General features: G+C 38.7%; 1 protein-coding gene across 1 annotated transcript in view; it reads right to left on the minus strand.

Moving 5' to 3' along the window:
- The window catches only part of MYO3A (myosin IIIA), a 119,636-nt gene that overhangs the window by 28,819 nt on the left and 75,856 nt on the right, over positions 1 to 14,961 (minus strand). The window contains exons 19-25 of the mRNA XM_039380741.1: positions 14,682 to 14,829; positions 7,383 to 7,536; positions 6,157 to 6,245; positions 4,286 to 4,415; positions 1,793 to 1,872; positions 1,622 to 1,663; positions 1,108 to 1,185 (exon numbers count right to left, since the gene is read on the minus strand). Coding sequence (XP_039236675.1) covers positions 1,108 to 1,185; positions 1,622 to 1,663; positions 1,793 to 1,872; positions 4,286 to 4,415; positions 6,157 to 6,245; positions 7,383 to 7,536; positions 14,682 to 14,829 — 721 coding nt within the window. The remainder of the gene's footprint in view (positions 1 to 1,107; positions 1,186 to 1,621; positions 1,664 to 1,792; positions 1,873 to 4,285; positions 4,416 to 6,156; positions 6,246 to 7,382; positions 7,537 to 14,681; positions 14,830 to 14,961) is intronic.

The following is a 14,961-nucleotide window of genomic DNA, read 5'->3' on the forward strand; positions in this document are numbered from 1 at the left end:
AGAGTATTGTCCAAACCCTTCTTGAACTCTGTTAAAGATGGTGCTGTGACCACTTCGCTGGGGAGCCTGTGCCAGTGCCCAACCACCCTCTGGGTGAAAAACCTTTTCCTGATATCCAACCTAAACCTCTCCTGACTCAGCTTTGGGCCATTTCCTCGAGCCCTGTCACTGGTCGCAAGAGTGAAGAGATCAGTACCTGTCCATCCTCTTCTCCTCTTGAGGATGTTGAAGACCACAGTGAGGTATCCCCTCAGTCTCCTCCAGGCTGAACAGACCAAGTGACCTCAGCTGCTACTCATACAGCTTCCTCACCAGACTCTTCACCATCCTCGTTGCCTTCCTTTGGACACTAATAGCTTAAAGTCTTTTTGATATTGCAGTGCCCAAAACTGCACACAATATTCAAGGTGAGGCCACCCCAGTGCAGAGCAGAGCGGGACAATCCCCTCCCTTGCCCAACTGGCGATGCTTTGACTGATGCCCCCCAGGACACAGTTTGGCCCTCCTGGCTGCCAGGGCACTGCTGACTCATGTTCAACTTGCCATCGACCAGAACCCTCAGGTCCCTTTCTGTGGCACAGCTCTCCAGCTTCTTGTTCCCCAGTCTATACACACAACCAGGGTTGCCCCTTTAAGGTGAAGAATCCAGCACTTGCCCTTGTTAAACTTCATATTGTTAGTGATTGCCCATCTCTCTAATTTGTTGAGGTCTCTCTGCAGGGCCTCTCTGCCCTCGAAGGGGTTGACAGCTCCTCCTAGTTTAGCATCGCTGGCAAACTTAGTATTTCGCTGAGTCCTGCATCCAATTCGTCATGAACATTGCCTCAGTCACTTTATGGTTTACTGAGAGAGATGACTAAATAAGAGTTGGAAATTCAGAGCTGAGCCCAAGTGAACCAACTGCGTGCACCACTTTGGAGGAAAGAATGGTCTTCACAGCTACTTCCTATTGCAAGACGAGCATTACAGCCAGTGCTTGGGAAGGTCCAGAGAGCTGCTGAAGGAGCCACAAGAATTGACTCGCAACAGCCTCTGAGCAGTGACTATAGAGAAGAATAAGCATTTATTGTACTCTAGAAATCTATTTTAAAAGTTTTGATATCTTACTCTAAAATAAGAAGCGACTGTCTGTGTTTTCATGCTGGTTGTCTCTCTAGGATGATGTCCAGTATCTCCTGCTTCATTCTATAGAGATGAAGAAAGAAATTACACTTTTTAGTGTAGTGCCCTTCCAATGCCACAAGAAAGCACCCCTCAGAGAACACAAATAATTAAAAAAATATTCTAAGCAGCAAAAGTTACAGCATGATCACAGCACAAATCAATTACACCAGTACGTTACATTACTTTGCTACACAATACACAAACGTTCACACACAGAGGGCACAATTTGATAACAGAGCATCTAATAACTGCCACAAATAACCTGACAATGTCTGAGGTCCTTTTAGTTATTCCATCATCACTGTTATTTTGGTAGTTCCCTATGGAACATGGCTATACTCCACAGTGATACTTTAATTTCTCTTTTTGCTACAATACAGCTAGGAAATAATATTTTTTTTCCCCTGAAATTTTTATAAAACTATAGCCAGAAAGAAGGGAAATGTTAGGTTTTTACCTCACGGAAGGAATATGAATTGCACAACACAAAGATATCCAGCTAAACAGAAAAGAAAATAGGAGAGGGAGAAAAACCAAGGAAGGTTTTAAGGTTTTAATACCAAAACTAGTATTGCCTTTCTAGTTTAAATTAATGTTCAATGCAGAATCACAAAATCAGTTTTCTTACCTTTGTATGACTTATTGTTTTCTGGGAGGTCCACATTTGGTAACTGATTGTAGTTTTGCTTTTAGTGTGCGCCAGATTACCTATGGGAAGATGGAAAAAAGCAACCTAGCAAAGTGTTTACATCTCATCTAAACTAAAACTGATGCTGAACCACCTTATTCGTGTCCCCAGTGTAACCATATGATTAGAAAGGTTGTTGAATTTTTCAGCGTATGTCCTTATTTCCCCTTTCACTCTTGGGATGGAACAAGTTTTGAAGAAGTTGCATGAAGACGAAAAGGGATGATTTTTCTCCTTCATCTCCTATGTCATCTACTAGATCACAAAAAACCCCAGACTGCTGCAGAAGGTAAGAAAGACACCTCTTAGAGTATCCGTGTGGTTTTACTCTAAGAATGTTATTGTACTACTGTAGTTCCAATGCTACATATATATTAGTTTAAAAAATAAAGTGCTAGCACCCTTCTCTGGACCTGAGGGCAAGTGACATAGCAGGACTCAAACAGCTAAACTCTATACTTCACTACTCTTTTAACCCCCTGGTAAAAATAATGTTGTCTCTTTCCACAGAGCTTGCTGGAAACCATTGCTGGCCTGCACTTTCTCTTGATGTGTGCCTAGGTATTCCTGGGAGGCTAGTAACTGAGATGATCCAAACCTGTCCCATTCATCAGAATGGGCAGTCCTTTGGGAGTGTTTCAGCTACTGTTCACTAGCTCTGTTTGGTTTCACTAGCACAGACATAGTCTTAAGACTCTGACCTTGAAATACTTAATTAAGCAATACCTTCATTATGACTTTGAAGGACTAGGTGCACTGGCATGGTTTACACACACATTTGTCTTTTAAACGAATAATGAAAATTCTGCTGAGCTTTCCATCATGTCTCTCTGTGTTGATAAACCTTAACCAGTGCTGCACGCTGCCACTGCTTCTGCTAATAACAAAACACCTCTGGGATCTCACTCTCCACTGGGAGAGCTTATATCTCTCTGTGCTCAGCTGCTATCAGTAAAAGGTGGGTAAGAGTTGGAATAACAGCTGCAAATATATGGCATGGTGAGCTAATGCATCATGTATTATGTGATGATATCAAGAGCTAAACTTCCCTTGGGTTCAGCTGAATATCACAGGGTGGGAAGGAAAAAGAGAGGATTACTCACACCTAACTTTAGCTATCTGAAAGTGAGGTGTCTACAGGATCCCTGCTGTATTCAGTGCAGAGCAGTACATTCAGAGGAGTTTTTTCCTGTCCTAAGAGAAACACCTGAGATAGGCAAGATAGGCTGAACTTTAGGTAAACCTCTACAATTTCACTGCTTCTAGATGAATAACAGATCAGAAATCTAACTTTTAATTGGCTGCAGCTGGATGGTTTTGGTCAGTTTCAGAAGGCTACACACAGTGTTTTACAATATTTAACAAGAAGACCAAAACAGCCTTCAGAACTATCTTGCAAAGCATTATAACTTGGGATCAGTTCTTGGGATCATGTGGACCCTTACTTTGCTTCTACAGAAATTATTAGTATCTTATCAAATATCAACAAGTCAAAAAGTTCAGGCAAGGACATTGAGCTCTGTGCTTTCCCAGGAACACTCACTTAAAATAGAACTTCAAGACCAAATTTTGCATTCCATGAGCAAAGCTCCCTTTGTGAAGAATAGAAGCCTTGCCAAAACCTTAGTTTCTGTAAGCTACGATAACATTTTAGGGAAATTTCCATTACACTCTTCCAGTTTAGCTTCTCTGATCTGCTAGAAATACATCTCCCATGTAATTGTACAAGGAAGTAAAGTTGTAAAGTACTTACTGTGTGGCATCAATGCCGTTACACAGGAAGTCCTACAATACAATACAAACTGGTTGTAAGGAGACTTACCCATCACCCTAAAATGGCAGGTAGGACACTGTGCAAGGACATAATCAACTAAGATGCAGCTTAGGAGTAATTTCTGTAGAGCCAATCTTATTTCTCCACCTCAACTTATGAACTCCTCGAGAAAGGGCTTACTACTTGGACCCCATCAGTCACCTACTGCAAAGGACTAAAAGACTGAATAAATTGAGAAGTGTCTCCTCACTCTTTGCAGCAGATTTTAAGAGCCCCAACCTTCATTCTCTAGTACTTTAGAGATAAATTGCACTGAGACAAGACAGGCAATTTATATATGCCATGCCCAAAAAAAGGCCAGTAACTTACCTGATCTTTTCTGTTCAGTCCTCAACTCAAGAGATGCACTCCACTCCCTGTATTGCTCCCCTACCCTGAAGAGAGGACCCTGAAAGAAGTCTCTACCACTTCCTTGGCACTTGACCAGACCAATCCCTCCCCTGCAGCTTGAGATGGCTGGGGCTCCATTCTGTATAGATTCTAGGGTTGGAAAGTTAAGCCACAAAGTGTGTAATGTCATCAGTGAGTAGTCATATGAAACCTAGCAGTGTTCATCATGAAGGCTAGAGAAGACTAAGAAGATTACCACAACACAATACCTGTTTTTGTAAGAGGATGGGTTACCAGCTGTCGTGTCAGGTTGTTTTCAGATGATCGCAGTAGCAGTACTATATCAGCTGGCAGAGTATCTCTGTTTTTGGCTAGGAATCCACTTGCATTATATAGAACCTGTTTAAAAAATGCATTTACGCATTTTCTTGGTTTTTGAAAAGCAATTGTAAATTTAAGCATTCTGGCATATGGCTTTTAATATATGAAGATACACAAATAGTTTTTCAGCTATCAGGTTCACTCTTGCTTGCAGTCTTTCTTTTGATCACTGAAAGTTCTGACTTTTCAATACTGAGATATGACACAGATCACTAAAGGCAAATCCATCATTCCAAAGTAGCTTGAGACATTTATTTTTCCTAATATAGATACGTTAACAGTAGTCTTAGCCAGCGTGGATTTATCAGTAGGACAAGTATATGGTAGTCTTCCTTTACACATGTGTAAATGCACAATTAACAATGCACTTGATTTCAATCATATCACACAGGATTACCCACATTACTGTATGATCTTTCTGTGCTATTCATACTGTGCTATACTGGACTCAGGACTTACCACTCTTCTTAGGGATCTCTGAATTAATTGTAGAGGAAATTTGCAAAATCACAAACTGCATATTGGCAATTAAAATCTCTCTAAAAATTCCAGTAGTGGCGTACCTAACCCAAAATGTAACTCCAGGACTCTATCTCAAGGATGTTGTAAAGGATCCACAAGAAAACCTGACCTGTCATGAAGGGTAGAAGATACTGCCATGCTTAATTTAGGAAAACCCCTCACAAAACAACTCAGTAAGAATCTTAAATTAGGAAAAAGGCTTGTAAAGGAAGAGGAAATAAGTAGTTTTCCAGTTCTGCAGCAAACAGGACTAGGAGTAAAGAACTTACATTACAGCAATGGAGACATAAGTTAGGAGAAACTTCCCAATGAAAAAGCTTGTTGAACACTGGGAAGGGCAGATGGGGCACTGGTGTAATCCCCATCTTCAGTGGCTGGTAAACAGGAATGGTAGAGGGAGACCTGACTCTCCACTCTTCAGCAGTGAGATATGCCATGCTGGTGAAGTGCAATTCAGCTGGAGATGAGGTTCAGAGGAGTTACTGCAGGCTCTTTGTAGCTGACTGTCTTACATAAGGCTTAAATTATCTTCCATCAGCTGATGGGCAGTATTTGCCTCTCCCCAGGCCAGCTGCTCCAGCACTGCACAGATCCAACACAGTTTCCTAGGTGAGGCACCAATGCTCGCTCTGTACCCTTTAAAAGAGCTCAAAAGGAGGTAGGAGCTCCTGTTTTCACAAGGCAAGGTTCATGTGACCAGCATCATCATGCAACAGTGCGACAGCAGCTCCTCCTGAGTTTGAAAGGCACGTGCAGGAAGTCACCTTGTACAGGAAGGCAAGACACTGCTCATCAAATGAAGCAGAAAGCAGGGCCTGCATTACCTATCTGGGTGATGATGAAGTACAGAACTAAGTAAGGCTGATGGGGTGTAGGAGGAAGTAGAAAGAAAGGAGTGGGATTCTGATTAGAAGCAGTGGTAACAAGTATGGTACAGGCCTTTCAGGTACTAAGAGGAAGAGTGCCAAGTTGCATTACATAACAGTTGTGTTTTGGATCTTCTATACCAGTTTATTTACCTGTTGACATTTAAGAAAAATACACTCCTGCTATTGCTTTTTTTTTTTTAATGAGGGATAATAACTTTTCAATTTACTTTTGATATGTAAGGCACCACCAACATTCCCATGTCAGGCCTGAATAGATGACAACTGAGAACCAACCCAGCTGACCTCTTCTATTTCCTTCCAGCCCTACCACTCTTACAATCCCCAACTAATATCATCAGGTCTCTTACCTTTCCTGCATAATGATAAATTCCAAAGGTTAGATCTACTCTTTTGGGTCTCCAAAAATATTTTGACTTCAAATTATCTTCAAATTTTTCTGAAAGGAAACACATAACTCATCTTACTGGAGTTACTGCACAATAATTTTCTTCCAAAGCTGTATCCCTCTAAGGATATTGCCTGACTTCTCTGGCAATGCAGAGGCATAAAACAGACACTGATGTTTTCAAGGACATAATGGTCTTGTAACAAAAGGCACTGGATAGAGAATATGAAAGCTCTCGGACAAGTTACTTACTCACTTTCTACCAATATTTTTCTGTGTGACCTCAGAAAATCATAGAACCATTAAGGTGGGAAAAGACCTCTAAGATAGAGTCCAACCATTAATCCAACACCACTGTGTTCACCACTGAACCATGTCCCCAGGTGACACATCCACGCATTTGGTGAACACTTCCAGGGCTTGCCTTTCCAAGATTTAGATCTTCATATATGAAACGATGTAGTAATCCTTCCTAAGAATTCCTTGAGGAATTGTGAGAAAACACTTACTGATTGATTGAGGGCCTCTGTACTCTAGACTAAAAAGTATGAGAATAGAAAGACAACAAGCTCATGTAATTCCTTTAACATGGGCATTGTTACTGGATGTTATTAGGTTTTGTGACTGGGTGTTGGGTAAAACTCTAAGAGGACATTTTGCACATTCAAAAATGAGCAAAACAAGGATTTATCTGCACAGAAATATGACTAAACTAAATCAATGGGAAATGCAACTACTCAGCAGCACTAAAATATTCAGGATCTGAATTACAACACATTTAGGTGTTTTATTTTTAATTTCCGAGTAGAAGAAAAATCAGGAAGCATAATTGGCTGAAATGCAGTGAAGCATGTTTGCAGCCATTACTCTTAAAAAAGTATGAGACTTCTTGTTCAGGTATGGCTTATCAAAAATCTCAGAGCTGAACATGACTTGATTTGCAAACAGTGTTCTTGGTATATGAACTTAGAGTTTTAACTCAGTCTGATCTTTACCTTTCAAACCCTGCAGCTAAAAATTCCTGAAGGCAGGAGAATTTGAAACCTCGATCAGCAAAATCACGTTCATTTGTAATCTGGTATGAGGGCTCACTAAAAACATAACTAGCATGTAGTCTGAACTGTACATGTCAAACAGAAATCTAACAGAAGACATGCTGCAAGACTGTGAAATAAACCATATACTTACCTACAAGTGTCTGATCTGTTGCTTGTGGGAATCGACTTTCCTCATCCAGCAGAGACAATAAACCCATTGGTTTTTGCAGGAACATATCTAAGAGGGGCCTGTTGTCCTCATATTCTATAACTCTTGCATCAACACCTTCATAAAGGTATTCATTCTGTAGAAGCAACAGAAGGCATGTTTTGTCTGTGTATACAGAATCACTTCAGGACATAATTCACAAACTGTTAATTGTAGCAAATTAAAACTACATTGAAAAAGTATGCCTTGGGACTAAAGACATCAAGGTTTTGCAGAAACAAATGTCAGTTGGGATATTTGCTTTTGAATACATAAATTCAATATTCCTGTGGCATATTTGGTAAAGAAAGATACTTTCCAGGAATAGCAAGAATTAAAGAAACAGAGTTGAAGAAGACAAAGTATAGTGTTTGCAGATGGAGACCTCAAGGCCTAGTTACTTCCCTGGTCTGCAACATAGAAAATATTTCTTAACCATTTAGAGCTAGATTTACATTCCCAATTCATTGCTCACATTTATGTGATGTGGCCAAGATTTACAAAAGTGATCACAGATGACAACAGCCTTACTTGTTTGATCACGTTCCTCAAAATGGAAAAAAGAGAAGAAAGGTGCACATACTTTCTAATAATTAAAGAATTGTATACATACTTTCTAAAAATTAAATAAATTGGCTCACATTTGCCTCTACCTCATTTTCACTCCTTTTAAGAAACTAGGGAAAGGTAATGCCCAAGATTTAAAAACAACAGAAAGGCTGGCGGGGTGGGGTTTTTTTGTTTGGTTGCTTGGTTTGGTCTGGTTGGTTTTTCCCTGAAGACTGCAAATATCTTTGGATTCCCACCAGACTGAAAAAAAAAGGATAACAAATGTTGTGCCATAGTGTGTTGTGATGGTTTTATCTTGAATATAATTTAGATTATAGCTGAAGAATACAAGAATGACCTTTCTTAATCGTTTAGCAAGGCAGAGGACAGGCACAGATTTACCAAGAGAAGGATGCCCTAGGGATTGCCATGCCTCCATTATTCTTGCCTGCATTACATAAAAAAACTAGCAGTTATCCACTGCTAAGCCTTTTCATTGACTGTAAAAATCATTCCTCTGCCAAAGGATAGGACTTCATAGAAGTGTTGTGTTCATGTATGGTGTTAATATTACAGGTTTGAACTCATTGTGAGGAGAGTGTCATAAACATGAATGATGGCTAATATTAATGAGTTCAAAGACCTCTAACCCTGAAAGACCGTTCCTTATGTGTCAATTCACTTGAGTCTGAATGAGTGAAGAAGGCAATACATTGAGCATTTGAAAAAGAAGTTAACTGCCATATGCAACAGAAAAGCACGTTATTAGATTTCATATCTCTAAATCTCTAAGCCAGAGAGAAACAGCAAAAGGGATAAAATCAATAACACTGTCCTGGACATACAGGCACAAATAAACAAATCTGCTGATCCATTTGAAAGATAACATGAAATATATACCTTAACTCTTCCAGTATCTAGATTGATCTAATTTCCCAGGACACTCTTCACTCTAAGGATAGGTTATGGCTCAGTTTTTATGCTGTACAAGGGTGTAATCAGTAAGAATCTCTCCTACAGCCCCATGAGGGCTCCTCATCTGAGACACGTAACATTAACTTCATTCATGTCTGGCCTGAAGCAGTGAACAGGTAGAGTTTTGCTTTTTATTTTAATCAATGACCTGAGTAGCAAGACACGACAGGATAGTAATAAATGTATCACTGATATAGGCAAAAAGTTAATTATATACCTGTGGGAGCTGGTGGCAGAAAGGGAATGAGTCTCTGTTATCTCCCAAAGATAACACTGGAGTAGGGGCAGCTTAACCAAGGGCTACAGCTGTACTGACACACAGATGTTACATTCATGGAGCCAACTGTTACTGCTTAGAATTATCAAGAGTACACTTATCAGTTGGGCAAGGGAAAGAGATTGCTCAGGATGAATCTATCAGAAGAGAAGAGTGTTTCTGTGACACTCAGATATTGTCCAACAAGCTCTCACAACCAACTTATCTAATGATTAACTTTTTCCAACTTCAAATGCTTGTGAGAGAGGCTGGTTTAGAGAGCTGATAAAAGTGTTCTCCTTGAAAAAGAAAGGAGCTCTGTAGTAGCTGTACTACTATGCTGTAACAGCAACATCTGCTCCCACCACTGCCTGGCCAGCATGCAGGGCCTGACCTCCACGCCTGCTGCATATGTGACCATTCAGTCTTTTGTGTCTGCACCTCGACAACTGAATGAGTGTCAAGCAGTGCTGACAGTTTTGGCAATGCTGCCATATGCCCAGTAGGATATGGAAAGAGTTCACTCCATCACCTCCCATGGGCTCCTGGAGGATGGCTGATAACCCAGTCTCCCAGGCACTAGTGTGACAGATGACTCAGAAACGATACTGTATTACATTTTTTTATGCAATGCTGTTTTCAACCATGTTATTAGGATACAAGTAGCAAGTATAAAAGCCTTAACGATGCACATCATAAAACTGTAATGAAACAGATCTTATTTGAATTAATAAGATGAATCAGTTACAGGATTTTATAATACCCCATGATGTTTTGTGACAAGAAAGCTCTGTAAAATAGCTGCTTATTGAAATTCTAAAGTATAATTCATTGGAAAGTATTCCTGTGGATGGGAGGTCAAATGGAATAACAGTTACACTATTAATTGGGCTCCTATCTCATCTCAGTATTGCATGGTATTTTTTCTGTGATCAAAACTAGTTAACATTAGCTTGTGCAACCTGATTTCACTTAATAACAATGAATTATTAAATGCATTAGGAAATGGTCTTAATGTTTAATAATATAATGGCATTTTGCTGAGAACACGTTATGATGACACTTTGGTTTAAATGGGAACACCAGAGACTTACTCAGAATTAACCATTTCCAGCTTAAAGCAGAAGATTAAATTGTCATAAGAACATAAACACTGCATACATTTAATGCAAAAACTATCATCCTTCCAACTGACAGCAAATTTGCCATCTTCCAAAATGTTTTAGCTATCTGCTATTACACCTTTTACTTTTTATAGGGGAATCACAAATGAGAAAGAAATGGAAGTTTGTCTTGCTGGACAATGTGACCTGCAGATCATGGAACTGACAGAAATTTACTTACATTAGTACCTAATATGTAAGGGAAACACCTTGAAAAATGGCACTGAAGGTCCAAAAGTTTTGCTTTACTTAATATTAACTAAAAAAACCCTTGTGCCAGCAAGATTGCAATCTGGCCTAAAAGCCTTTATTCTTAAATGCAAACATTAAGTCAACAATAAAGAATAAATTCCCTTAATTTTGACTTCACAGACACTCTGTACTAGCAGACACCCTGAACCTCAGGTTGTGATAGTATCATTGTTCCTTCCTACTATTCCTGTCACTACTGAGGCCATATTTTCTCAGGCCACACTTCCATGGAAAGCAAAACTGTGAACACTTTTCTGATTCAGATACAGAAGAGAAACTACTAACAACTGTAAAACCATATCACCCGCAAAACTGAAAGTAAAGTTCAACCCTATGAGTTCATTTACCCTATGGTTTCATTGCTCAAATTGCCCAAACTTTTTCACCTTCTCCGGTGACATAATCACTACTTATTAGGTCGACATGGGTTAACTATGAACTAAACTATATTTAACTGATTTAGGCCTTGACTTCCCACTAGATATGTCAGATTTCCTCTAATTGTATGTGATAAGGAATTGAAAAGGGCAAAGCAGAGAAAAGAAGGAAGAAACAGTGTACCTATACATTTTACTTCTCTTGAGGGAAGTGTGAAATAATTTAAATTTTTCAGTCTTCCTTGAGTAGATCTACAGGGTGCAGTGCAGTGTCATGTTACAGATTTCTGAGGCAGCACAGAACAATCTGACATGTCTGTCTGGCATTGTACAGGGCTGTGAAGAGATACCATCCTGGGTCCCCAGTGACAGGATTGTTCCATCAGTACAACCATCAGCTTGGGCTAATGAAAAGTCAACACAAAGGTCTTGGTGACTGCTGGCATCAGCCTTCCCATAAACTTGTGTCTTTTAGTGATGGAGACACAAACCCTTGCATGCAAGTCATTTGTAAAGTCAGGCAGATACATCAGCAAAGGGCAGGGGTCATCCTAATGTTTGGCTTTTACATAAGTGATATCTTGTATCATTAAGAAGAACAAATTCAGTCATATGATTTTGAAAATATTTCCTTTTTTCCCATGTATAGAACATTTATCAATTATATTTTCTTTCAAATTGCTTTCTCTTATTTGTCTGCAGGGAGGGGAGGGCTTGTATTTACAATTAAAGTATATTACTGGTGTTAACACAGGAGAGTCCTTACAGTGAACAGAAAAGATTCTGAAGCCACCTGCTTTCTTGAAGGTTGTTTTTGTGATGTAAAACTGGAAAAACCATGTCATAAGTAAGTGAAAAGTGATGTCTTATAATGACTATGAATCATACTGCAAATCAATCTGTGCCACTGGGTTGTAACACAAAATAATTTCTCATTTTCTGTCTCTGAAAGGGGGAGATTTACACCCACACTTGCACAAACCTAATCTATATAGCTCATTCTGCACTGATGTACTAGTATCTTCAGAGACTGCTACAAGATAATGTAATGAAGTTTGATAAAATCTGTAGCGGTGTGATATAAATTAAAGTAGACATGCACTTGCTTGGTATTAGAGGTAGGATGTGGACACTTGTAATAGAAATATTAGAACTGGTATAAATGAAATATGAATAGAAATGTGTGTATAAGCACCAGAAAAAAGAGTCTTAGAAGAATAACCTGTGATTTGAATGCAGAACGTTTGTTCATAGCAATAAAACTGAGGAAAGTGTTGCTTACATCAAGAACAGAAGGCCTTCACTTACTTACATAAAAACACACTGCAGACAGGTAGCTAGCGGAACATCCTTTAAATCTGACCACAGGAGGATGACTGCAAGGTTATAGCATGTCATATACGATTTCCCTACTAGCCCACCAAGGAAATGGACTGTAGGCATAAACATGTATATGCTTCAAACAAGCAAAGTTCGATAATGACCTTGCCTGAAGATTATGGAGGCTGAAGTAAATAAGGTTCTGAGGCAAAGAACTGCCCTGTAACAACTGACAATTGCTAAAGGCTGTAAAAGATCTGTCCAAAAACTATTGCAGCAAGAAGAACCTAAGAGACACGACGAAGACTTGCCAGCTGGTGTCCCTTATTCAATGAGTCACTCACAAATTATCCTTGGCACACCACTTGAACACATTGTGGTGCATTCTATGTGGCCATGAGTCAATGACATCTATGAGAGAATGACTGGAAATGGGTAAAGTTGAAGTACTTAGAGATTCTGTAAATAAAGACCATCTTCCCCTTCCATAGGGTCAGTAACTGTACTACTAATTTCCTACAGGAAGAACTGGGTAAGCCACATATTGTTAAAATAAGAAGTTAATTTTTTTCCCCTCATCTCATCATCCCTTGCTCAGTAGCAAAATAAGCACCTTGACCTTACTGCAGCAGGGCACATGCAAGAGGGTAAACTGTTACTACTAGATGGTGACACCACAAACCTCTGCAATAATATAGGTCTGGCCAAAAAGTTCTGCTCTGGAATACTTAGAAGCAAGTAAAGGCAGATTACACTGAACAAGACTTGACTCTAATTAAAAAAGAGAAGAAATATTAAGACAACATTTGGTGTACAGGGATAGGTATAGGAAAGCCAAGGCAGGTCCGTCAGCAGCAAAAGGCAGCTAGGGAGAATGTGGTCCTGCTGCTGAACAAGTGTGGATGATATGGAAAAAGCTGAGATATTCAATGCCTTCTTTGCATCGATCTTGACCAATAATCCCAGATCCTTGAGACCAGAGGGAAAGTCTGGAAAAGGAAGACTTGACCTCAGTGCGTGAGGATCGAGCTAGGGAACATTTGAGCCAAGTGGACAGATGCAAGTCCAAGAGACCTGGTCAGTGCTTGAATTTACAGGAATAAATAATGGTGCTCCAGTCTGTGCTATTTCCATCTTCCAACTGTTAGAAACAGCAGTAGCCAAGTGACGTTCTTGTGTGAATTTGTGCACTTTGGAAAGAAAGCACCTAAGTAATTACAATAGTTCAGGTTAAATTTTCTCTGAATTTTAGATGGTATTAAAAACAAGAAAACACTTGTGTCTGAGAATCTCGTACATAAATCTATAAAAACAACTACAAGGTCTAAGACTGCCAGACAGCATTTCCTAAAATAATTGGAAAGAGGATAAAGCACTGATCCATATAAAAAAAACCCTTCCCCTTTTACACATAGATATGTACAGCTGTAGACTGACACATGACTGTACTCACTTGCATACAGAGACACATTCCAAACTCATATCTGTTTTATTCTTAAAGGAATCAGTGATTAAAACTGACAAAATACTCTGTTTCTACTAATAATTAAAATTAGTATTCAGGAGGATTTTAATTTGTGTATCATAAACCCCAATAACTTCAGTAAAACAGCAAAAGTATTATTTTACCTAGAATTTAAATTTTGACTGTTCTGCCATACAGAATTCTGGAATATTTCTATTTTCACTGAGTTTAATATTTTTTCTTAATGTTATTTCTTCAAATAACAATAGTGGATAATGATTTATAAATGGTTAATTTAATTACCATGTAATTATTTACAAAGCTGAGATGATATTTTTAAAGGTTTTTCACTCTCCTCTTCAGTTTCATAAACTTTCATATTTACAACGCTATTCCTTTTCTCTGTTTTAAATTATTTCGATTAAATACATCATTATTTACTTGAAATGATCTAGTTTCTGAATAAGAACAAAATTATTGTGAGATTTGCAATTTTTAATAATGGAATTTCAGTGTTCATTAAGCTAATTAGTAAGCTATTATGAACACTGCGTTTTCAAAATTTTGTTACCACTCATTTATTTTTTTACTATAGAATCGTACATTACAACTCATTATTTCTCAAGAAAACAACATTGCATTTGCATCAAACAGATTATCACTGTGTTATGTTGCTTAGATACTGTAAATTTCAAGTTTAATGCATTTTTTGTAGGCACTTTACTTGCAAATAGCAAGCACCGCTTCACAGAATACATACTCAAAAAATATTTGTTATAATCTGCAATTTACAGCCTATTATGGAGAAGGAACTATGTAGTTTCTTGAGACAAGGTTTTATATGTTCAACAATATTAAAGCTTTATCAAAATAATCCACACATACCTGTTCCCAGGCAAAGACATGTTGATTGAAGTAGAACTGAATTTGTTCATTGGCGATGTTGATGCAGAGTTGTTCAAAAGAATTTTTTTTGAAATTCTCAAAGCCGAAGATATCAAGAATTCCAATGTTCAAACCATCATCATTTTCACTGCAACCATGAAATAAACTTTCCATTGTTGTATCTTTATTTTACACTGACTAGCTTAATTATTATTTCACAAAGGAAAATCATGGGCCAAATCTGTACACCAGTTACGCAGGGTAATTTTTGCTAAACCAG

Source organism: Pipra filicauda, unplaced genomic scaffold (assembly GCF_003945595.2).
Source record: "Pipra filicauda isolate LSUMZ 115617 unplaced genomic scaffold, ASM394559v2 scaffold1_size10287979_pilon, whole genome shotgun sequence".
Classification (NCBI taxonomy): Eukaryota; Metazoa; Chordata; class Aves; order Passeriformes; family Pipridae; genus Pipra; species Pipra filicauda.